The following is a 26,538-nucleotide window of genomic DNA, read 5'->3' as shown; positions in this document are numbered from 1 at the left end:
CTGGTGCTTCGGGGTCCCTGGCACCCAGGATGCTATATTATTGGTATGCAAAGATAGTCACCGGCGTTTCGGGATCCTTAACATCCCAATATGATATCGGGTCGTTACGCAGAGAGCGTTATTGGCGCAGCGGGTTTCCTAACACCCCTGAATAATATCAGGTCCGTTTGAAGAGGGCACAATCAGTATAATTTTTTTCCAGAGTATATTTAATTTACTTCATTTATTTTTTTTGCTTATCAAATAAGTTCATCGAGGGGAAATAACATTTATGATTATATCCCTCTTCTCAGTCTTAGCCGAGGACCCTATTGATTTTACTTTTTCCAGTTATTTATATAATTTTGTCCCTCATTATAGGCCAAGGCCATCTCAGTATCCCTTACATCCCTGCATGCCTTACATATCTTCATCCCTTAAATCCCTACATTCTTATTATCCCTACATTCTTTCCATCCCTCCACTCTTTTCATCCCTACACTGTTTTCATCCCTTCACTCTTTTCATCCCTACATTCCTTACATCGCTTCATCCCTACATTCCATAAATCTTTGCATCCCTTATAATAATTTCGCGAAAATTTCGAAAAACCCGCGCCCCCTAGTGGCAAAAATTTGAACTAGAATTTCGATGTCGAATCAGCGCCCTCTGGTGGCGAAAAAAGTAACTAAATCTTGCTCGATTTTTGGCCCTCTGGCGGCAAAAATGTGAACTAAAATTTCGATGTCGAATCAGCGCCCTCTGGTGGCGAAAAAAGTAACTAAATCTTGCTCAATTTCTGGCCCTCTGGCGGCAAAAATGTGAACTAAAATTTCGATGTCGAATCAGCGCCCTCTGGTGGCGAAAAAAGTAACTAAATCTTGCTCAATTTCTGGCCCTCTGGCGGGAAAAATGTGAACTAAAATTTCGATGTGGAATCAGCGCCCTCTGTTGGTGAAAAAAGTAACTAAATCTTGCTCAATTTCTGGCCCTCTGGCGGCAAAAATGTGAACTAAAATTTCGATGTCGAATCAGCGCCCTCTGGTGGCGAAAAAAGTAACTAAATTTGTATAAAATCGCAGGCCTTATAGCCGCAAAAATTTCAACTCAATTTCAGGGAGGTACTGGGATGTATGAAATGCAGGAATATAAGTGATACAAGGATGTAAAGGATACAGGCATGTAAGGGATGCAGGGATGTAAGGGATGTTGGGATATAAAGAAGGCAGGAATGTGAGAAATCTAGAGATGTAAGGAATGTAGGGATGAAAAGAATGTAGGGATATAAGGGATGAGCGATGTAAGCAATGCAGGGACGAAAAGAATGTAGGGATGAAAAGAATGCAGAGATGTAATGGATGCAGAGATGTTAGGAATACTGAGATGTAAGGGTTGCTGGGATGTAAGGAATGAAGTGATATAAGGGTGCAGAGATATAGTGGAATCAGAGATGTAAAGGGTGCAAACGGAAGTAATAGAATCAACACGTTCGTCCTCCTAAGGAGTTTATCCAAGAGCACAGTCGGTGTGATAAACGTCTTTGTTTTATCGGTTCCTCTTTTACCTTACCATGCACTGACAACTTGTTGACGTCTTTCGCAAGTGAACAATCAACGAAATCGTAGTTTCAAAATTTTTTCTACCTGGAGGTTTGTACACCATCCCCTGAGTGCTCGTTTTGTTCTATTCGACCCAAAAAATGGCTCTCTGGTCTCCATTAGGACATACGATTCGCAAAAATGTTTATATTACGAATAAATATAAACAGTTACTGTAAACAGTAACAACGTTTACTGTTTTACCGACGCGGAATTCAAACCTTAACCTCGCATCACGTTAAAGATAATATCCGCAACTTCCTTCAATTGATAATTAATACATGTATATATACAGATTACTATATTTATTTATTTCTGATTGCAACTAATTAAATTTGAAAACCTCATAGAATTTCCACCTTCTCGGTTATAATATTGCAATGCAAGAATATTTGAAATCTTATCTTGAAAGCTCTGCCGTCCTTCACTGGCGAAGTAGAGAGTATGATTAAATGATTAATTTTATGATTAAGTAAGTCAAATTAAATTGTAAGATTAGTAGACTTTATACATGTTGACAAAATCTGTTTCGTATTGATAAAAAGTAAAATTTTGCGCATTTATATGTGTGATTTTGAACGGTATTTACTTAAATCTTAGTGTTGAAAAAGTAACAAAATAATAATGCTTAAAATAGCGCTAATAATCATTTCCCTAGTAATCGCTGCTTTATTCGCGAGATATTACTTTTGGCGAGGGCGTCTAAAAAATGTTAACAATAAGCATGTTGTTGTAAGTAACACAGATATAACCTAACTTAACCTCTTTTAAGGTTATTTGTTCGTAGTTCTTTTGAGAAACTGTTTTTATTTCGTTTGATTTATAGTTTTTACCGTTCTTAATAAAATATTTGTTCCATTAGGTAACTGGAGGATCCAGTGGCATAGGAAAATGTGTAGCAATTCTTGCTGCCAAGTATGGAGCACATGTAACAATAATTGCAAGGGATGTTCAAAAATTAGAGGCAGCAAGAAATGAAATAATTCGTGCATGTAAAAATAAAAATGTTCAAAAAGTAGAATACTTGTCCTTGGACATTGGGGATGACTACAACATGGTTGAGAAAGCTTTAAATGATTTAGAGAGAACCATGGGACCAATATATATGTTAGTAAATTGTGCTGGTACTGCAATTTGTGGGAAAATTGAAGATACCTCAGTGGAAGATCTAAACAAAATGATCCATATTAATTTTCTGGGATCATATTATTGTACAAAAGCTGTTGTTCCAAGAATGAAAGCTTCTCAAGATGGAATTATTGTATTAACATCTTCTCAAGCTGCATTATTAGGTATGTACTTTAATATTTATCTTTATTAATCTGTTAATATCTATCATGTATGTTTTTTTGTTCCAGGTATATTTGGTTATTCAGCTTATTGTAGTACAAAGTTTGCTCTCCGTGGCTTGGCAGAAAGTATATCCATGGAACTTGCACCGTATAACATTTCTGTGACCCTTAGCTTACCTCCAGACACTGATACACCTGGATTTGCTATAGAAGAATTGTCCAAACCTCTTGAAACAAAACTTATATCTCAAACTAGTTCTTTAGTCAGTCCAGAAGTAGTAGCAGATAAACTTTTTAAGGATGCATTGGTAAATAAATCGAATACTTTGGTTCAATAAAATAATTGTAATCAATAAAATGAAACATCTTTTAGGCGGGAAAATTCTTCTCTACGGTCGGTATAGAAGGTTTCATGTTGACTGTACTATGCGTGGGAATGTCACCATTTAATTCCATCATGGAATTGCTTTCGCAATCGATGTTGGTTGGTTTATTCCGGCTTGTAAGTGCCTGGTACCTTGTAAATTTCAAGAAAATCATCCAAAACTGTATGAAAATGCGCGATAAGAATAAAAAATCTGAATAAATGTTTATCCGGAGTTCAGAGATGCAAAGCTTTCATGATGCAACAAGTATGTGATGTTTGTAATATGTTCGATATTTACGTAATAAATTTAATATTAGTAAATCTATGTTTGTTCTTTCATAAAAATAAAACCTCTCCAAATAATGAACCATAATGAAAATGAAAAGAAAGCTGGATCATCGGTAAAACGAAGGAGAAGGAAGGAGGGGGATATCATACGATCTTAACGATTTGGCTTACTTTTATTTAGTATCCTGTAAGTTCATAGTATAATGTTCTTCATTAAGCTGTATGGTTCTTACACACATAGAACGGGACAGTTCTTCTTATCCCTGTTGTCACGATACTTTTGACAAAGAAAAAAGAGAAAAAAAATGAAACGAAAACGCTGAGATTTCTGTGTAACATGTATTTTTTCTCATGACGATGCCCCACGGGTGATAAACGCACGCATCTGGCATTAAAAACGTCCAGCACACCGATATCATTAATGGTTTGTTATCCCATTTACAAAGAGAGAAAAATAAAATGATCGAACAAGAAATCCTACGCAGAGCATCGATTGATCGCGGTTGTGATTTATGCTCGTGAAGGCTGACATGGAGCATTCGAAACCGAGGCTGAATTTATGCTGAGAAATGGCGAATAACGAAGATGTGTCTCTCAAAATTGCAAATTGATAATGATCTGTTTAACATTGATTTATTATCTCTTTCTCTCTCTCATTCTGATCATTCTCTCTCTTTCTCTGCTTTATTTTTTTCGTACACCCACGCGCTCGTTCACTTCCGCTCGTTTTTCATCCTGCGTTTCATTCGTTCAATCGTATTTTTCTTTTTTTTATCCTCGGCATCATCTCGCAGATTCGTTTTAAAGTCTATTCCGATTTACCCTAAAGTGTTTCAAGGTGTACAGCTGGGAATCTGAGAGACGAGGCTTGCTTCGAGGGACTTCATTTTCTTCATTTTCATCTTTGCATATTTATCTCTTAACTTTTATTTCCGTTTAATTTTCATCGATGTTCGCTCATTCGGGCGCTCGACAAACGCTCTCACCTGCCATCGTCTTTCTTACCGATTCGTCTCCCAATTCCCTTTTAATCGTCCATGTTATTATTTTCTGCGTCGATTGTACGTTGCGTGTGATTAATTAGATATCAGCTTCGTCGAACGTTCGAACTAGCAAACGGCACGCGTTTAACGATTTAATTAGACCCATTTTGCTACGTGTGATCGGTCGCACTTTGGAAAACGTAATTGTTTGAGGAGGTTACTGGAAAACTGAACGCGTTCGTTATACAACGATTCTTCTTCGTATCGAGACACCTGATTTTGAATTGATTTTAACTGTCATCATTCTTACTCTCCAAGGATCGAAGAATAGTGTTGACGTTGTTTAAATCTCATTGTCAGACGTCTCGAAGGATTTTTCTATTTGTTCGTGGTATATAGATAATTAAGGAAAGAGCGACGAATCGTTTATTAATATATCGCCGATAACAAGGGATTGGTGAAATCTCCGTCCCGAGGGTTTCGATCGACGACTGTATACCCTTTATTTCTAACCCTCCACAGCCAATATTCTACTCGCTTTATAAGCCATTCTATAACGCAAAGTTTCCCATAAAGAATGGAAACTTGTTCAGGTCGTTTCATAAGTTACATCGTTTTCACACGTAAATGTAATATCTTAAAGTGTCATAATAAATTCAAGTGATTGTAACTTAGGCTGTATAGGACACGTACTAGTTAAAGATAAAACGATATTACTTATGGAAAGAGCTGATTTTCAAAATAAAAAGAAAAACTTTCTCAAAGCACACAGTGTTTTCTCTCAAAAAAGAGTTTATAAAGAAATGCAAAATTTGTTACGATTGGCTGTATTAATGACAAAGCGGTAGAGGGTTAAAATCACAATAATCATTCGTACACGTTTCCCATAGAGTTAATAATATCCATCCATTATTTCACGGGGAATAAGTTCACGCCGCTGTAGTATAAGAACTTCATCGACGAAATCGTCTGTACGGCGATCCAGTTTCCCCCATCGATCGCAACAGTATTATTCAAGAACACTAAACGCTCTCAATGGATAATTAGATCGATAGGTTCGCAGCGAAACTGATTCCCGCTTCGTTGATTTCGACGGAATCGTAATCACGTCCATTGTCACTCGTATTACCTACTATCGAATAAACTAGCTCGAATATCTACGCGTAAGAGCACATCGACGAACTGTCAGGACGGTCAATCATCACACGAAAAAGGATCTTTCGATATTCGCGTACCGCGACTCTCGGGAACGGGCACGTGCTCGTCGCTGGGGCGGATTTGACGTGTATTCTCTAATTACTACCCTCGAAAATTCCAAATTAACCTAATTAAATCATTCTATGTAATGAGAGATTTATACAGAGTGGTGAAAAAAAGGTACAAGACCCCCACAAAGTAAATTCGCTCAATTAAATGGAAATTGCTTGATAAAATCATTAGAAAGAAAATTTTACTTAAATACCTCTAATTATATAGGTCTGTTCTTCCTCCAGTTAATTACTACCCTGTTAGGGTTCTGTATCCTTATCCTTTAACACTCTGTACATAGACAAACGCAAAACGATTGAATATAATTATTTCTACGTTTCAAGTAATCATCCATGGTCCAATTAAAATCTCATTCAATGCTAATAAAGTTAGTCAAGATCCGCCCCGCGAGCCATCGACAAAACCGAGAATACATAAGTACGTACTCAAGCCTGCACAGGCAGCCGTCTTAAGAACAGAAAACTTCGCGACACTTAAGAGCTACTATAGACAATGGTACAAAAATTCAATGCTGTCTACGACGTTAGTATACCTTAGACGACGTTTTTTTATTTCATTTTTCTTTTTATTTAATTCACCGTCATCATCATCGGCATCGTTATAATCATCATCACCCCTCATCATCAACATCATCATCATCATCATCATCATCATCATTTTCGTCTTTCCTCTTCTCTTTGTTATCTCTGTTATAATAAAGGGGCGGACGAGGACGAGCGTGGAAATTACAACTTCCTTCTTCCAGCTCGCAAGGGGAGGCCCCGGTTGTCGCGAGAAGAAAAGGGTGCAGGAGGGAGACAGGGGGTGAGAGCTTTAATTGTGGCCTCGAGGTGAGCCCTATCTTTAGCCCTTTCTCTTTATCTTTCGTCACGAGTGGCCTCGCGAGGCGCGGGAAGAAGAAAGGGGATGAAGAAACGGTACAAGAAGAATTGTCCCCGGTCGCCCCTTTTTATCTTAAAGTGCGTCATTCGACCAACGCCTTAACGCGTCAGTCCAACGAACAACTCTTTTCTTTTTTTTCTTTTTTTTTTCTTCTTATTTTCTTCTCTTCCTCGCGTGTGTATGCAATGTACGTGTACTTTTCCTCTCGTTTACTCTTCTTTCATACCCGTTCTCTTTCATTCTCGCTCTTCCTTGGCTCGCGTATATTAATAATATACACATTCAATCGCTCTCACTTTCATTCGTTTTTCTCAATCATCGCACACGTATACGCGTGGTTACGTTCACACCTGGTTATTATGTCAGACAATGGTATCCTTCATTTATATCCGTTAGTTCTTATGCTAGGCGTTAATTAGTGTTACATCTAGTCGCGTATGGCCGGCCCGTGCTATCCAGGAACGCGCTGCACCCCCAGCTGCGCCCCTTTTTGTTGTCTCGACGCACTGGCGTGCCGGAAAAAGCATTCGCATCAGTGCTACCCTCTGTTCCTCTCTTCACACCCTTACCTTCTATTTCTATCGGCTTCCTTTTGCTTCTTTATCTTTCTCATCGAGGTCTTTCGTTCCCTCCCGCTGCGGTTCGTTTATAGAAATCGTCACGCGTCGTGGAACTTCATCTGGAAGGTTTTCGCAATGAACCCGTTTCAAAGCACGCATTCATCCCTCTTTTCCCAGGAAATCTTGAATCGTTGCTGGATTCAAAGATTCACGATTTACGAAACACGACCTCGAGCCGGTTAGCACGGGCGGCCAGACCCATTCGAATGCGTTTACGATCCGTAAAATTACACAGTAACGTTATTCATTTTATTTATTTATCTGTTTAATTTCTTGGGTTTGTTTTCTTTAGTTGTAACACGTACGGCATATCGTTAATTAACGTTACGTCATTTATATACTATATATTTACAATCACATGAATCGTAGATATTCTAACGTTATCGTTCGTCTTTCGATCTCCCATATCGACCTTCCTCCTCTTTTACCCTTCTTCTGTCTCAGTCTCCTTCCTCCGCCACTTCCTCTTTTTCATTTTCTTTTTCACGGTTACTCACAGAGTTCTCTGTCGCGATTATATCCTGCCGTATGCACCCGTGAAAGTTCGTTCTTCGACGTTGACCCACGTTGTAGCATCTGTCGTGATAATTTCTTACACCGCTGTTTCGAGTCGAGCTGAAACTTGTTCAATACTTTTTAACACCGTTGTGCAACGTATTTCGCGCGCGCGTACACACACATATACATATATATATACTTTTTTTTTTTATCTGTTCGTTTCTATATATATATATATTTATATATATTTTTATATAATATAAAAAACAGTATCTCCTAATGCGTTGCGAGAAGAAAGCAAATTTTACGGGACGCCCGAGGGCGACCCGGAAAAGCTGTCCTGCTTATACAGCCGACCATGCAGAATGAGAAAACGGGCTGGGTCGATCTGTACGAGTGTCAAGAATCGTTCCGAATCGATGCTTAATTGATGCAAATTAAAGGACAAAATTAACCCTTTAGTTATGGCATAGTTGGACGTATTGATTCTACTACTGGAATTCACTGCATCTACTTTAGTAGAAAGAAATGCAGATAAATGATAGAAATATAAAGAGAAAAGCCACTATAGTGGCGTTTCGTTTTAAAAAATTGTTCAACGAGAAACCACTATAGTGGCACGCAGTATCTAAAGGGTTAAAAATACCAGGTCTATCGTTCAAACATTTCATTGCGAGTATTTTTAACACCCTCGCTACCAGCATCCTGTATATGTAACATTTTTATTCCTTGGGAAAGGTCATGGTCACACACGTATACGAAGATCATGAATATTTATCTTCTACGCTTTCAAAGTATACCAAGCTCGTTTCCAAGCTCTAACATAATATGAAAAGATAGTAATATCATTTTATTTTATATTTTATAAAAGTCGAACACAGCCAATTTTTAAATGAATTCTAGTAGCGAACGTGTTTATCAATGCTAATGAATTCTGCATCGATGAAGCGTTCATTTGTTAATGATCCCTGATCTTTCGTACGACCCATCTCGTTGTAAATCTTGCCACGCATGAACGGACATATAACATTGTTTATTGGCTTGTGTTTATACTCAATGCGCTTCAAGTACCAAAATTTGTCACCGTGGATCGTCGCGAGGCATTCGGTACGTTTCGTATAGGCTCTATATTCCTTCTCGTAAATAGAATATAATAAGAAACGATCGTAATACTAAATCGCAGAGAGAATCACGTTATTTTCATATAGCAGTGGAACACCATTGAGTAATACAGGCAGTGACATTTTTCTTTGTAAAATTAATGATTCATGTCGATATTATCAATTATCTTATCAAGACTCCTGGTTTTATTGATACGGAAATATTCAGGAACTGTAAAAAACACTGATATGAAGATTAAATCTCGTTGATATGAATGGCGCTTTGAGAAATCATCAAATCATTTCAACAAACAAACGAACTCTAATTTCTTTTCTCTCCGAGCGATATCACTTTCATTTCAGTCGCGTTTCAAGCGTTACAAGATAAAGCGCGTCAATCGTCAACATTCGTGACACAAAGTTCTCATAAAACACGTAGAAAAGGAAGGAAAAATATGTGGAAATGATCGTTTCGTACCTGATGCGGTTTAGGACCATTTCGACAAATCGTCGCTCGTAGACGATCGTCGAGATGCGTCGCTTTCTCGGGACGATCCCGAGTGTACACGGTAGACGGTCGAGTATAGACACGTTTCGCTAAATCGTTTCCCTATTCGAATATAATTAATCGCATCGCTTCCAAGATTCTCATCGAACAAGTTTCAATTCTATCAAGCGGCGCGGACGAACTTCTGTCGGCATTTTGCGATCGCCTCGCGCGTTTCTTTAAAACCACCCTTAAATCATACCCTGACTCACCTTAGTCTTCTTTTCTTCTAAAATCGCTGGATCGTCGAGTTAATCCTCTGCCTTACCAATTAAAATAAAAAATATAAGTTTAGAAATGATTTTCTTGCTCTTGTTGTAAAATAAAATTAGCACGAATTCTTTCCATTTAGACCGTAATTTACACCACGAGAGTGTAATTCCAGGTTGTAAGACAAGGGATTAATCTCGACGGAAAAGAAAGCACGAAACCCTTTCGACGTCCTCGACGGAATCACGCGATCGATCACGAAGACTTCGTTACTGTTTGGCTTCCCTCGAGAAAGACACGAAGATCGCGAAACACCTTTGACGATGATGAAAAGTGAATAAGAAAGGGTAACCTGCGATTCACTCGTATCCCTGACACGGGACACCGTGTCTCGTACACGATCATTTTACCGATTCTATCATCAGACACGTGTATGTACAATGATGTTTCTGTCTTAGCGACGTTTTTAACGATTGCTCGGAACGATTCACCTGAATGACAAGGATATAAAAGACGCTGTGCACGAGTTTCTTGGAAGATCGTATTATAGCTGCTATAAAAAATTCGTCGTCGTGTCGTCTCCTTACGAAGAGGAAAAGTATTCGCAAGCTTCTTGTCCGTTTCATCCTCGTGATCGACTCGCTCGAAGAACACGCGCCTATTTAACTCCCTCCGATTAATTAACCCCTAATCACTAACGGCCGGATCACACTGTCTCCACGTGTTTCTTTATCTCCATTCATTCGAATCTTCTCTGTTCTTTCCCGAATAAATATCGATCATATCGAAATATTCACGAGTCGATACAAGATTCGTTGTGAAGATTCCTCTATCGAAACACACCAGTTTTCCCTTCCAAATCCGTTAAAAGAAGAGATCGAGAATTAGAAAATCGTCTCTAATAAAATTCGAGAATTTCATTGTTCTCGATCTAACTGAAAAGGTAAATGGATAATCGTTGATTAAAAAAAAGGAAAAAAGATCGCGTTTTATTTTCGCGTTTCTGCGAGAAGATCATCCCTTCTTCGTTCATCGAACTACGAATTCTTCCCGAAGACGTTCCCTTTCGCTTCTTCTTCCCCTTCACGTAGCCTTCTTCGTTCTTCGAGGTGCTTTCCGGGTCTCGTAGCAGGAGATAATCGATCGCCTTCCGACGTTTTCTTCCTCGTGGATTTCTGATTATCGTTCCGGCGCGAAGTAAGATGGATTCTTCGAATAGAGTACCATGAGGATCAAAAGAGCGAGGACGAACAGGCGGCTGCCGTGACTGGAATACAGCGTGACGACGCCAGCCAACCACCAGAGCGTCGGACAGCCACCCGGTGCCGAGCTGATCCCTCTTTGAATCGCGGCTGGATGTTCGCCTGCAGCAGAGAATTGATTTTACACCACCGTTGCTTTTATCGCGGCAATAACCTACTGAATTTAATGGCTTTCCTTCCATTAGCGGACCTCCTTTCTATTCTTCTCTCGTTTCTCCTTCTTTCGCGTCTGTATTCGAGACAATACCCGCTCGACGTAATCTTGAAAACTGACCTAATGTTCTTTTAATGTTTTTTTAAGCGAAACGCTGTGTACATTGTGGTTTAATTTTGATTGTTTAGCTTGATCAAGGTCTAGAGAAGAAACAATCAATTAGATTTATTAAAGATTAAATTGTTTCCAGACGGAATAGTACATCCAATGATTCACCGAGCCGTGAATTGTCGAGAGCGCAAGGAGACGTATAATTGGCCGCTCGATTTCCTACGAATCTAGATATGGATCATACTCGAAGCGTAAACAGTTTCAGCTACTTAATAAGTTTGATAGAACTAGGCCAGGCGAGAAGCGAATCAAGTTGCCGGTGAACTAACTTCATCGAACTACTGCCAATCGAATCGCAACTTTGCGTACGTATCCGTGACCGAGATGGAATCGTTTCGATGAAAATTTATGTTATTGGAACGCGAAAATGCTTACCGTTCAACACGTGAAGTTGCACGCTCGCGCTGTCCAAACTGCTAGGGCTGCAGGTGTAATTGCCCGAGTCCTCTCGCTTCGCTTTATGGATCACGAGACTGCTGACCGTGTCGTGATCGATCTTCTCCGTTTGGATATCGATCTTGTTCAATTGATAGTCGAGAACACGATCGCCCTCGTGGTACCAGAAGACGTAGAACGGCCCTTCGAGGGACTGCTTGATCACGCATCGTATGGCGACTGTGCTTCCGGTCTTCACGTACATGTCGCGATCGCCTATGATCTCGATCTTTGGCACTGAAAAAATACGACAACAAACATCTGTCTCTATCCGTGTCATCCGTGAATTTGTTCTTCGAAAACTTTGAAATTTCATCTTCAAGCTTTTCCTCTAAAACAAATAGTTTCCCAACCTATGATTTCATATCAAACTTCAAGGGCTGTTTTCACCTCTTCAGACTGAACGATTGTAGATAAAAAAAAAAGAGATACATGTGAAACAATTTTTTTTTTTTTTCAAGCACTATTTCGCGCTTAAAGGGCATGGAAATCGGTGTGTATCACTTGCGTACCGTTCCTTGTATGACAAAGTAAATCAATTAACGAACACGTCGAGCAGTTACTCGAGCTGACGTTTTATCGTATACGTGACACGTGAAACAGAGAATGTCTGTACTTTACGCTCGTATAATTTTTATCGCGTCGCTGGAACACGCTGGTTCGCGAAGTGCTCGAACGATCGATGACATAGCTGTTTCGCGATAACATAAAAATAACGCTCGGGCGTAAACGAACGATAGTGGTTATCTCTTAACGTGTTCTAGATTGACGACGCACACAGCGCGTCCTCTATTCAATGCAATCCAGAATTCGCACTCGAAAAGCGTTACAAATTTTTCAGATGACCTAATATTAATTAGGGAAACGTGTAATGGGTTAATCTCTAAGTGATTCCCTTAATATCGGCACTCACCGACGACGTTGAGCTTGATGATGTGACTCCTTTTTGGGTCGGTCGAGATTTGGCACTCGTACTCGCCTTCGTCACGTGCCTGGACGTACTTCACCTGCAGGGTCCAGGTGTCCGATGCGTCCACGAAAAGCGCCTGGAACCTTTCGTCCGGGATGAACATGTTTCTATCTACCGAGAGGATATGCGAGTCCCTTCTTCTGACCCACGACACCTTTGGCGTATCGAGAACAAATAGACAAATTTCGATAACAGCTGATGACACTGCATCGCAATTAATATAAAACAGCATTCGAAAGAATTTTAAAACTTTTGAATTCTATCGCAGAGGAATTTAGTTTTTTAACGTTCATACGAGCGGGGTATCAAAGTATAATGTTGACTTACGCGTTCGTGTATTACACGCGGGAGAAATTCTTGTAAAACTTGGTCACAAGCTTGAAAGTGTTTAGAACTTGTTTATAACCCGGACAGAACGAGTTCCTGAGGAGTCGTGTTTCCACAATCCTTTTTCATCCTTATGGCGAGCTGAACACGCTTGAAAAGTTCGCTCACGTATTTCAAAATCATCTCGTACGCTGCTATATAAATCCAAAACGAAACGGTGCCGTTTTATTTCTTCAAACGCAAACGTGTATGTTGGTACGAGCGTCGTTCCAATTTCAAGAACACGAACAGTATAAAAAAGTTGATCCCAAGAAATGTCTCATTTAACTTTGATCCTATGTAACTTTTCCATACAACTGGGACTAAATTCCAGTACTTTTATTGAACTTTTATTAACAAGCACTGAATAAGATCCTAGAAGTTGCCGTCGTTTTAAAATTTACATACCCTTCAAGGTTTCATTCTGGATAACAGCGCTAGTTTAATTTTGTCTTTTAACAAAAATCGAAATAGTTTATAATCATCCGGAAAGTTGAACAGAAAAATAGTCAGCTTTACTTCTTTAATTTAAATAAAAAACAAATAAAATAAAAAAAAAAGACTATCCTATTCGCTGTTTTACCACGGAAACACCGCGCGAAAATTATTAATCCTTTCTCCGATACTCGGTTCGTTGTCGGATTTCTCGTCGAAACGCGGACGTTTCTTCCACGACGGGGACGAACAGAAAGGGAAATAAAACAACAGAGACGTTTCCATGGGACGAAGTGAAATTCAACTGTATCTGGCGGATTTCGCGAGCTCCTCCCACCGGCCACCGGCAGGAAACGGAAACTGAAAAACCGTGGAAAAAGCTGGCCGAGAGGAAAAAGAGCGAGTCGAGGTCGAGTTCGACTTTCCGATTCTCGCTCGATCAATCTTCTTTCTCTTGTCTACGGTTAATTTATCCTAGCCCGATCGGTTTCGCAAACGTTCTTTCAGTGAGGCGGCTTCGAAGAAATCATATTAACGGCACGTTGTTCAATTTATTTACGCGATAAGCATCGTCGGCTCTATTCAACACGAGCGATGCGAAGTATAATGACGTCTTATACCTAGGCAAAAGTTGCAATCAACGAACTGGGCTAATTGACCCTTTGTCCGTGTCGAGCGTAAGATACTCGTGAATTACGGTCATTGATCGAGGAAAGCTTTACAAGTATAATTTCGTAATCTTATTGATCCATTTCTAGTAATAGTCGTCGATCGAATATTTCAATTAAAGAACATCTATTAAAAATACGACTGGAAAAATAGATCGCAAGTCGGTCGATATGGAGAATTTAAATAAAAGATAGGTGGAGTGAAATATTTTTTAAAAATCATCGTGAGATTTTTCATTCAAATAGTTCCAAGAAGCAGAAAGGATTAATCATCCCTCCTCGAAGTTTGTCGTTCGCCAACAGGGACTCGATCGGTTCCAAGAACGTGGAATAATTATTCAGCCCTCCGATGCGACACGACATACTCCCTTGGCACATTCCTCGGAACAAAATGGAATGGAAACGGAACGCGAGGAAATAAATGAAAAGTCATCGAGGCGACCAAGCGTTCCACGAAATCGCTTTCGATCGTGTTCAGAGGGATTGCGAGGCACGATACAATGCTCTCGTTGACAGAAAGTCACCGGTAGAAGTACGTTTAATTCCGGTCGCGATAAGTACGACGAGGTGAAAAGGGGGTACGAAGGGGTCGCGCGAGTCGATTCGGGGGTTCGCGACCCTTTACTATGCAACCGGACGATTATACGAGGGTCGCGTGTCACAAGACACTTAGTCGTGCCACTTACGACATACAAGACGGTTGTACACACGACTGTACGTAAGATCGGGGTAAAAGTTCGCTAACGAACGGTATGAATCGTATACGAAAAAGTTTTACTACCCCATTGCTGACTGTATGGCCGGTCCTTAATTCTTTCGCCCTCCTATACATTTTATATGCAGCGTATTAAATACTTTCTCCGATGTGTACGATATCACTACTATATTAACCGTTTGCACCCCTAGTGTTAATTTGCCTCGGTCTTGATAACTTTCAAGTTCCGTTTGACAGTTGCGCATTTCAATTTATCCTTCTTTTTATATCAAACAGCAGATTATTCAGAGAAAATTAATTTTTCTTTTGTTTTTCATGGTACCACAAACTTACCAAGAGGTTAAATATTTATGTACAATATATGGATCCTCGGTGTATATGAATTCTTAGCTCACAGCTGGATTCGTAGTCATGAAAGGGTTGAATTAACCCCCTGTCAGGTTGAGCAGGGTGTAGGTGGTACACAGGGGACCGTACATGGTCCGCGGTTGCTCGTAAAATTTGCGGAGCTCGTATAATCCGTTCTAACGGTCGCGTACGCGGACAGATTAGACTTTTATAGTTGCGCATAAATTGTATCGGCGATAGAGTCAGGTTGCATCGGGATCGCCGTTTTATCGCCACCGTTTCGATTATTGTAATAGCGTGAACCGGACGGGCTTCTCGTGCGAAATATCGACGGAAGCGGAGGCCGATAGTGCGACTCTCTTTGATGCCGGATCAGCGGGTTCATGGAAACCGACCGCGCGATACCATCGATGCCGGTTCACTCAGAAAACTGGCTATTCGCGTGCAAATAAATCTGCTTTATCTGCGCTCAGGTGACGCCGCTATCCGGCCGTGCTTTTTGCCAGGAACAGGGACGTTGATTGCGGTTCCGAAAATTTCGCCAACGCTTTTCGTATCGACGACGAAATTAAGGAACGCTGAAGTTTGTTCTTCTGATCGCATAACGACATCATCGATCCGTATGCTATTTAAAAATGTTTCAAGCAAGGGTTGTTTAAAATGTTGCAAGTAACCATGGGTTATCCAAGAAGACTTGCAATTTTCTTAAAGCTTAGAGTAAAAATGATGGACTTACCGATTTATTACCAAGCTGTCGCACTTTGCATGGCAAGTAAGCATGACTTCCGAGCTGAGCCGTGATATTCGTGGGGATGTTTGAATCGAAGTACGGCCCCATGTACATCCCATCGAACCTCTTCACCAACGAATGGGATCTTGTGCTCACCCCTGAAAGATTTCAGCAATTTTCAGATAAGATTGCACCCTGGCAAATTGACTTCTTTAACTCTTTGAAATTTAAGTAGAAATTTACATATCATTTCGAGAACGTTGAATATCTTTCTACCCCAACTACCTCTAAAACCATAGGAACTATTAAATTATTTAAAATCGTCGTGAAATTTTCAGATACAATACAAAGTTCGTAAATTTAAATCTCTATTACAGCAAAGGGTGATCATTAACGATTCGTATTCGTTCGAAATTACTATTTAACGATCAGAGAAGATCACGGCTGTTTAACGAATCCGTCGGTAACAGAATTTTATCACCCTGCAGATTCCAAGCAAGCTGAAAGGTTTTTCACGTAAGCGTGTTAACCGTGCAAGCATGAAATCGTTTGCCGTCGCTCTCTCGAATCTCGAGTAAAGTTCTGCTCTTAACCGTGGCGAAACGCCTGTTACAACCAAAGAGAATACATTAAAATGGTGTTTCGACCGCGCTGCCTTGTTATCCCGGACGAATTTACATCGTACGGATAGTGGTGTCGTCCCCGTGATGGAATAATAAAAGGATCGGGGGGGTATATAGCGTATTTCGGTTTCGTGACGTTCATACAAGGAGATCTTTGCCTCGCTCCCTCTATCTACCTCTTTTCTATCGCTTTCACCCTTTGCCTTTCAAAATAAATCCTATCAGGGTAGCTTCTGCCAAGCCATCGTGCCTCGGGGAAATGGATACTAATCCGCGAGGATTCCGAACCAGGGGATCCGAAGTAGGATCAGTATTCGGCCCGGAAAGCAACGTGGGCTTCGTTCCAACGACCTTGAGGGCCCATATCCGTTCCATCGCTTCAAGAATACAGAAAACGCGTGTCTCTTCTTACATCTGGTGAACACATGCTCCCTTATGTTTTTTTATTATTATTACAAGCGATGATCTTATATAGGACAAATTTACATTGGCGAAATAAATGGAAGGGTAAGCAAGGCTAACAGGGAAAATTTGTGTACTATACTCGTTCCAAGTGGTTGGTAAGGTAATAAAATTAGCAGAAATGGGATAGTAGGGTAAACTAGGTTTAATGATAACGCAAGTACTTCCATTGCACCCTCTATAATTATTATTTACGGCGAACGTAATCGAAAGATCAACTCGTGTTTGGACAGCAATCTTTCAAGACACGTAAACCACTTCAACCGCGAAGATATTCGATAGAAAAATACGCGAAAGAGATTGGTCGACGACACGAAGAACGCGTACATCGATGAAATTCGTGTGCACCCTGTCTGCGGGAATCGAAAGGAGCCCCTCTTTCTCTGGATTTATCGTCGATGCTTCAAGTTCGTGTAAGTTTATACGAGCAGCACGGAGTACGCGAAGAAACGGCAACGACGAAGACGACGGAGAGGAAGAGCTCGATAAAACAGCTATTCGGGAAAACTTTTTACGCCTCGCAGCTATCGTTGGCAACTCGTCGTACGGTTTGCTTCGGCTCGTTCGCCTCCGACGCCTCTCGAATGCCAAACGACTTTCAACCATCGAATAATGTTGCGTGGAATTCCAAAGTTCTGGCAGAGTTAAAATACACGATGAATAGCCTTCACAGTGACGCGGAAAGCCGAGCTATCTTTTCTGCGGTTAAATAACTTGCCCGATGTTTCGAAACGAATAGACGAAGCAGAGGGTTCTTTTCAAAATACTTCATATATATATTCGCGAACAGTATTGAAAGTTCCCTTGTTTCTCTGTTTGCGTCAGCCTGCCTCGAAAGCCGTTGTTCCAAATTTAACGCTACACAATGCGAATAGTTATTTGCTCGTCAATTAACGTATAACAACAATACAAACGTTTCATCGATCGCCGTTAAATAACACAGTAACGGGGTTTCTTTAAAACACGTGTTCGACTCGTTAGAAATAATGCCGGTCATTATCGCGTCCGAAACAAAAACTTCCCTCGTCGGTTGCAAACGACCTCATTGCGGCGAACGTGTTAAGGCAGCATAAAGAGAACGCATTAACTCCACTGCTGTATTATTCAACATATTTTATGCGGCGAAATGAAAGAATAGCGAAAGAAAGTGATACCGAGTTCGCGTTCCACGTTAACGTTCACCTTCTTACGACGGATCAAGTGGAATAGCTCGATATCAGCCCGGCCAATGCAGTAGATAAAGAAATCGACTACTTTCCATGTATAATGAGACGACTATGAATTGTTATGCAAATGTACAACACTTTAACGATATATTTCCTATGAAGAAGATTAACAAATTTTAATGACTTCTCTGATTGGAAACGCAACATAGTCGGGAAAAATCGAACGTTCCTATTGGCAAATGATGTCCGGCCAGATAAATCCACGCGCCCTTTCAATAATACCGGTATTCATAACATTTAAAGTGCACGGATTATTGTATTATTAGCATCGGTCGATCGAGGGTAAACGTGCGTCGAGGCGAGTGTGCGAGTTATATCGATATCCGCAATTGTCTACTGCAATTCAGGATGGAACATTATGCGAATGCTTAGCCGCGCACTCGGTGCACGACATTACGGAAACGTTTCACCCGGCTCGAACGCATCCGGTTTTAACGGCGCTGCAAAATGCGACGTCGAAACCCATCGCTTTTCTCGACTACTTAAAAGACGACGCTTTTTCGACTGTAATTTTAAGCTCGTGCAAAAGTACGACCGCGATCGATGGATAAGAGAGGGAGTTGTAAACATTTTATCGGGAAGAATCAGAGAATCAGACGACGATGTTTATTCGATCGGACGTTTGAAAATAAATTGAAGAAAAGTTAGAGAGTCTCTGTGGATAAAGTTACATTGTACGCTCGAGAGGGCTGGACGCTTAAAGAAGTATCGCGAGGACCTTGAAGACGAAAATACCCTCGTCGAATGTCTGAATCTTCCTCTGACCAAGAACCATACGTGGGATGTTCAAAAACTTTTGGGAATTTCTTCTTGGTAGCTTTTTGTGTATATCAATTATATTAATAATAAAGTTAACGATACACCATTATTCATTGTCAATTACCTATCACCTTTCATTGGGAACATTTTTATTTTTCATTCTCTGGAAAGAAATGAAATTGTTTTCTTGGAAGTTTGTAGAAGCGCAGGGTATCGTTTATCAAGGTATTTATCACTTCGAAACAGAAGGGAGTTCTCAGAAAGATTAATGATCTAAAAGATCGACGGCTTAATAATAGACAGATAGACAATTCCTTGAAAGATGATCCAGAAAGGTGGATTTTAAAACTTAGTCGTTATAGTACACAGTAGAACATGTCAAGGAAAAAGTTCACTGGACACGACCGAGTGATAATAAGAGCGGCATTGACTGTTAAAAAAATTATAAAGCGCGATAATTGGATCATTAAGTGTCCTAACGATAAGTTATTTAATCCGATACTTGAAGCTATCGCTTCGAATTACTAGAATTCTAAGATATATCGAAACTCCAATTAATAAGGATAAAAATAATGAATTTTCAACTGTAATTACTACCATAACTTTCTCGACACTTCACATCGAACAGGACAAGAATAAATCGAAGACGAACGCGACGATCGACTAACGAACGCTCTCAGTCAATCGCATCCCGCAAATTCCCGGTACTGATTCGATATCCTTTTAGCTTTATCTCGGGTGATCGTTCCACGCTCGATGAATCGATTTGCCAACGCGTTTCCGTTCAGACGGCGCGAATTGGAGTGGCAATCAGTGCGCGGCGACCCGGTATCGCTTGCATCGGCGACGCGTACGACCAATCAAAGCCCATCCTCCTAGGACTCTCGATCCTCCTGTACAAGAGGGTCCTTCAGGGATGCAAAATATCGAGCGCAACAGCTAGGCCGTGCTTAGTGGCTATCTCGAGATCGTTCTACCGCCTATAATTAATTTCGTTTCAACTCATGCCCAAACACTCGTAAAAACGTCGTTACCTTTTCCCTAATCGCGTGCGTTTTTTCGTGTTTCCCCTACGATCGGGGCGCGAATTATTCCGGGGTGGCGGGCGATTGTCATCGCGGTCGTTCCTGGAAACCGTGCCTCGTGTAAAGATTACCGACAAAGGACAAACGGATGTCGGTGGGCGAACGAAAAGCGGAAGAAGGAGGAACAAAGAAAAGTTGATATAAAGCTTATGACCGACCTTAATGCATCATATCGTTCATAAATTTCACAGAGGATGAATCACGGAGGCAGATAAATGGAACGGGGTTCTGATAAGGTTTCGTTGTTAACAATAGAACAGTGCTATGCTTCGATAATAATGTGGAACATTTTGGTTCTTCGTTTCGATCCTTTGATGCACGATAAAAATAACGTTTAACGAAGAATCGTAAACCTGAAAAACTATCGCGAAGTGATCGAGGCTGTTGAGAAAGAATGAACGTTAATACGTAGTTAAGAATGAATTTTTATGATTTTTGAACGGTAGAGAACTAACCGAGAATGATTATGTGTAAAATCGAGTAGGTTGCACGGAATGCTGTGCAATTGGATGAAATCGTCCATGAAAAGCCACGATTCTGGATAGAGAAGGTCGAGAGTGGAAATAAATTTCTGGAAAACAGTAGCGAGCATCCCTGACAGATATTTCCCTGGGGACTGGCTCGGTCGATGCGGAGAGTCGAGCGTCGACGGGGGTGCGTTTTCCTTGTCGGTTTATTAGAACGTCACGTACTGGCGTTCGGTGTGTAATTTTACGACGTTATCGGACGCTAAACTCGCAAGAAATGATCCCGAACGTGGATATTTAAAAATTGATGAAATTTTGTTAATATTCTTGTGTAGGTTTCTAATAATTATATTCCAATGTCACGATATCTTCTTGTGGTCTAAATGAATCAGCAAGGTATACAGATAACGGATAATTATTAAAATTATTTTCATTTAGGAGCGATTGATTTTAGTTAATACGAATTACAATGAGACTCACATCCCTTACATATTTATAAAATTGTATAATTTTTTGAATTTCCGGGTTCGGGATCATTCCTTGTCAGACATAAATCTGGATTTTCAGTTTCCCCGAAGATCGGCTGCTATACACCCTTCCCAACGAGGTTAACTCGATTTTCTGTCTTACCAGTTCATCAAACATTTACGTCCGACTACTTCCATGGTACGCTTTCAAGACTGCACCGTCGCGATTTAATGGACGTCGCTCGATTCCTGCTCAATCGACCGATATTAACAGTGTAATTATTTATTTAACGCGATACTAGTCGCTTTATCGTTGCTCAAAATTGATTATTCGGTCATAATAGTAAGGATGACGATCCTTTGATTATGTAATAATCGCAAATTGCTCATTAAAAGTTGACGAGAAACTGCGAACAGATAAGAAAGATATTTGTCAAGAAGAAGACGTTTGGCTATGTTCCTTTTCATTGCTCTAAATCCAGGCCCATCGATATCCCGATATTATTGCTTTACGTTACATCCGTCGATATTCTTAACGGTCTTATAAGTTTCTATAAATTCCGTTGAAAGTTTCTTATTGGATAATTCGTAAGCTCGTTTTATCGATTCCTTCTGAAAATGCTTTGAATAACCAGACTAATATAGCTTCTGAGGCAACTTTATTAATATCGTATAATTAAAAAAAAGTTTCACCACGAAATATTTTACCACTTCCGAGGCGATAAATATACATCACTCGCGCAACGCTATTTATACTGGTCTAACAGGAACCTTTGAATATCCCTAAAAATATCCACTGAACTCTGGTAACTAAAATAAATTTATTGTGATTAAGAAGCTGTATATACGATGAAACGGATACTGAGGGAAATCTACGATGTAAAATAAACGTCAGACAGGGGAGTCGTAACGAAGGAAGCGATTTTCCGTAAGCGGTGGTCGTCGGAACGCCGAAATCTCCATTCTAAGGTAACTACGTCGGTCGGTTAATCACTGCGAGGTATAATCAGTGGCTGTGCCGCGATTATGTTGCCGAACCGAAAGTGCATAATGCATCGCGTCGATGCAGAAATTGTTTTCGTGTTGGGGATTCGAAATACGGCTGGGAGCGTAGTTGAAATCAATTAAGAGTATGTTCCGAGGTAGATGGTAGGAAAGCCAGGCAAGCCAGAATTCGGTAAATTGTTTAACAAAATTACCGAGTGCACGTTAGTTGCATTAATGGGATCGATTTGTGCTCTACGTTCGGTTATAGTTCTCGTTCACGAGTGTCGTTTTAGTTAGCGGTTTGGCAAACCTTTCCCGTGTATTTCAACGTTTCCTGCCACAGGATTGTTTCGTTCGATAACAAGCAGTTCGAGGGACTCGGCAGGTATTTATGAACCGACCGATGCAGATAATGAACGACTTGATCGATAACGATTCGATGGCCACTACGTTGCATACTGAAACGTTTTCTTGCAAGTCGAACGATCGATGCCCAGTGTCGGATACAAGAAGGCGAACTTGATAAATCCCTTTTCTGTCGACTTCGTTTCACTCCGCCAAGATAAGAGATCTTAAGAGATTCTTCAACAGAGGAAAGAAAAAATATTGGTGAACGACTAGAGGGTGCTAGCGAACCCCCTGCGTTGAAGAGGGACGGGTGCATTCGGGAAGATCATTAAGATAGAACATGTCGGGGGGTTGTGATCCGTGAATTAATGTACTTTCCATTGAATCAGCAAAAGAAAGTTACGTAGGCGAAGAGAAGAGTAATTATCACGCCGGCCGGGGTTAACTAACGAGGAATTTCCATAAGGGTTATATAAGCTTGGAAATTGATGCTCCGTTTCACGAAGAAGCGCAGGTAATCGCGCGGACACCGTGTCGTGACCCGTATAAGAGACGAACCATTAACTATACTCTTTTGATAGCGACGAACCACCGTAAACGGGCTGCAATAAAAGCGAATATCACGAACGCGTCGTTCTAACTGACATAATTAAATTTATAGTCATTACTCTGTCGTCGAGAGAGCCATCAAACGTACAATGAAGAACGTTGATACAAAAGTTTTCACCTCTTTACGACTTCTTTCGTTTTTCCTATCTTTCTCGACGTCAATGCCGACTTCATTGACGAGAAGGTCCGTCAAAAGAATTTTCAAGAAAATTTTAATCGTATCATCCACAGACAGAGAGAGAGAGAGAGAGAGAGAGATGAAATCGATAGACACGTCCCTGAACGACGTCAGAGCGAAGATGAGGGAACACGCTACCCTTCTGCCTTCACCTCGACACCCTCGATCCCCTCTATCCCCTCTAACCCCGATGACGGAATCATCGAGTCGACACGGTGACCCGACAAAGATAGCGAAGGAAAAAAAAAGAAGCAAGAGCCCCGACAGACAAAGAAGAGAATAGGGAAAAGTACAATACCGTCGCCGCGACAAACAAGGGCGGCGCTACATACAGCCCTGGACCGGGTCCGGAGGCAGCCCCCTCCCGCCCCCTGCCTACCAGTTCTCCTTTTTCCTTCCACTCGCGTATCTCGATCCTCGCGGTGATCGATCGCGAATATACGCGATCAGCTGCCAAATTCCACGGGGAATAGCAGCCGAGCGGCACGAACTCGCACGCCTGCTAATTCACCTATGTACGCACAGTTACACCCCAAAATCTGATCGATCCATCCGCAGTACAAAGTCTCCAAAGCCCCGCCTGCCCCCCCCCCCCCACCGATTCAGCTCGTATTATAGAGAGAAGCATATCGGTAGTCCATCGAGTACCTGGACCTAGGGTACTAGGTCCAAACAAAAAGAAACAGATCACGCTGGCTGTTCCTTTTCACGTATCTCGTGGTTACCAACTAGCGCGTACCACTTTCCCGCGGGAACGTTGAAAGATCGATGCACGGATCCGCGTGAGCCAGCACTCGAAACGTGGAAACATATGTCAGGCGAACGGAGCTGATCTTACCGGTGATGCCTAGGAGAATCCAGCACACGAGGCACAGGACGTAGTAGTTCACGTAACAGGATCTCCTCATGATGACGAAGAAGATTCTAAAAACGACGACGACGATGACGACGACGACGACGAGAACGACGACGCGGTTGTCTCCGACGGATCCACTGACATCTCAAAACAACCAGCACACCACAGCTTGGTGCACCTTCTCACTCTTAGCCCTCCGTTGTCACTCTGTTCATCCTCCTTGGCTCGATGCTACCAGACCTCGTGCATAGTATCATTTACTCACACCTCTCGTCCTTCTTTCCTTCCTCTTTTCGTCGTGCACGTAATTAAGAGGAGCGTGGACAATAAAGACACAGCACCGACCGGTGCCGCACTAATCACATTATCTCCTAACGAACTCTGCACCGATTTTTAGTTATACCGTAACCCGAACGTATCTCGCGACGTGTCCACCGTCTTACGAACGCGTGCTCAGACGGTCGAGTAATCGAAACGATGGTAGTACACGCGAGCAGCCGTCACCAGGGGCCTGTGTTGTCGCGTGATTCGACCTCTTTTTCCGACGATCCTTCAACGCGGCTAACTAGGACCGAGTTTTGCGTACGGGTCGTCTGCGGTTCGTCGTCCCGGGCGAAGCTCTGAAACCGCCGGGCCTCCAGTGGCACTGCCCGCGCCCGCCCGGGGATTCCGCGCAGGCGTGCTCTTTCTCCTCTACTCTGCCGATCAGTCAGCCTCCTCCTTCCTCCAGTCCTCCTCCACTCCTTCCATCCCTCTCCGTTCTTACCCCTTTCCTCCTTCTCGGTCTTCTTCTCTGATTACTACCACTGCTACCGCCGCTACTACCACCACGATCCGCAACTGTACCACTATCCCCGTCAGCCTCGTCGTCGTCGTCGTCGTCGTCGTCACCACTGCTGGCGACGCTGCTACCGGTGGTGCTGCTGGCTGCTGCTTTTGCTTCTGCTTCTGCTTCTGCTTCTGCTGTTCACCGTATTACTACCACCGACGTGGTGGTTGGTACCGTTCGTTGCTTTAGCGTCTTCCACACTTCTTGCTCTTCCAAGCCGCGCCACATCTTTCGTCCATCCCCTCTGAACAAATTTTACGCTTCTCACGATGTTAAAGTTCGGATTGCCGTGTCGCTTTCACCGAGACGACGACACGGGGTTGACTTGGAAATAGCAGAGACTACCCGGTCTCCTTTTTACCGTACTTCTTTCCTCCCCTCCTCCGAACGAATGCTGGGGGTAGGAGGATTTGTAAACTTGCGGCTCGTCGATTGACCAGCAGCGGTTTAGTTAGCCAGCCCCCGGCCGGTACGAGTTTTAAACGAATTCAGGCCGATTGGAAAGGACGACGACGAACCGCTACCCCCTCGCTGTCTTTTAATCAGCTTTCGCTTTGGCTCGCTCTCCTTCGGTGTTTACGATTCTTAATTCAGCCGCCTGATTACTGTTCCCGGTTGGCTTTTAATACCACCACCGTTTTCGTGTCTTCCCTCTCCTCTCCCTCTTCTGCTTTCTACCCCTCCATCTCAATCTTTCCTCGAGCATTCCAGCTTTTCCTCCGTTTATTTCTCGCTTCGCGTTTTCTTCGGCTTGCACCGCGAACAAACAGTCGAAATTGCGGTTATACCGTTCCTCGAAATCCAATGTACTTATTTATTCTTTCTTTTTATTTTTATTTCTGCTCTGGTTTTGAAAAATGATTCCGTTCGTTTCTATCGACGCTGAAGATGATGCGACAGACAGACTCTAAGAAAAGCGTAATGAATCCTCCTTAGGATTCTTTCGACCTATTTTTCGTCGTGCCGCCTCATTGTCACTTCCTTTTCCTTCTGTTCTTCTCCGGCCTCCGTGATTACCATTAGTTTCGCCCCTGTTATCTCTGCCAGCCGTTTTCGGGTCGCTTACGATTATTGCATTTTTTTCTCAACGAGCCTGGCGTTGTTCCGCTGCTCGCTTCTCCGTTCGTGGAACTCGGAGCCTGCCGTTAATCTTATTCAACGGGAAGAGGAATCGTTCAAAGGTATTAGATAGCCTTAACGTTAACCGAATTAATCGATTCTCATCGGTTAGCATTCGATGGTACATACGTTTCGCTCGATCGTGATTAACGGACAGCATTTAGCCGAGCTTTTCCTGGATTTCAAATTAATTTCTTCGTAATAAAAGTCAGCCTTCGTTCCCTATACCCTTCTCTACACGTTCAATTACGCGCAGACTCTTATGAGATACCTTCTTTTTTTTCATTTTTTCTTTCTACTTTTCATCCTTCAGCTATTTCGATTCTTTATCTCTTTCCTGTTGGCTCTCTTCATTGTACGCTATCCGAGCGAGTTGAATTGCACCGAAAGCTTTTTCTCAGAAGTAAACAGAAAGATCCTGTTCAGTGAGCAAGGCTGATCATTCCTCCTTGTCAAGAGGTTTATTTAGTCCCCGGCTTAATTATGACAAACATTACTTCGAGTTCAGCGTTTTGAGCGTTTCTCTGTGCCCGCTTTTTCACCGGGTAAGCCCCCCCGACTTTCTTTTTTGTCGCGGACAAATTGTGTGTCCTTTACGGCGTTAACCTTATTCCCAGCAGACTGAACTGCTACGGA

At 41.8% G+C, this 26,538-nt stretch overlaps 2 protein-coding genes across 3 annotated transcripts; one reads left to right on the top strand and one right to left on the bottom strand.

Annotated features, from left to right (window-relative positions):
• The first annotated feature begins 1,799 nt into the window (after positions 1–1,799).
• On the top strand, positions 1,800–3,557 carry LOC114873989 (3-ketodihydrosphingosine reductase). The gene is made up of 4 exons (XM_029182820.2): positions 1,800–2,309; positions 2,440–2,869; positions 2,936–3,177; positions 3,243–3,557. The coding sequence occupies exons 1-4, from the start codon at positions 2,202–2,204 to the stop codon at positions 3,453–3,455; spliced, it is 993 nt and encodes a 330-aa protein (XP_029038653.2). The 5' UTR covers positions 1,800–2,201; the 3' UTR covers positions 3,456–3,557.
• A 121-nt stretch (positions 3,558–3,678) lies between these two features.
• On the bottom strand, positions 3,679–24,779 carry LOC114873995 (neurotrimin-like). Of its 2 annotated transcripts, XM_029182842.2 has the most exons (6): positions 23,937–24,779; positions 15,894–16,045; positions 12,569–12,779; positions 11,596–11,892; positions 11,054–11,169; positions 10,907–10,997 (listed from the first exon to the last, which is right to left on the bottom strand). In XM_029182842.2, the coding sequence occupies exons 1-5, from the start codon at positions 24,004–24,006 to the stop codon at positions 11,093–11,095; spliced, it is 807 nt and encodes a 268-aa protein (XP_029038675.1). In that variant the 5' UTR covers positions 24,007–24,779; the 3' UTR covers positions 10,907–10,997; positions 11,054–11,092. The 2 variants fall into 2 exon arrangements, with proteins under 2 accessions (XP_029038674.1, XP_029038675.1); XM_029182841.2 differs by lacking the exon at positions 11,054–11,169 and having other exon boundaries at positions 3,679–10,997; positions 23,937–24,763.
• Between the last annotated feature and the right edge of the window lie 1,759 nt (positions 24,780–26,538).

The sequence above is a fragment of the Osmia bicornis genome, chromosome 4 (assembly GCF_907164935.1).
Source record: "Osmia bicornis bicornis chromosome 4, iOsmBic2.1, whole genome shotgun sequence".
NCBI classification, from domain to species: Eukaryota; Metazoa; Arthropoda; class Insecta; order Hymenoptera; family Megachilidae; genus Osmia; species Osmia bicornis.
The sequence above is the reverse complement of the archived record's forward strand: the minus strand, read 5'-3'. Positions and strand labels throughout refer to the sequence as shown.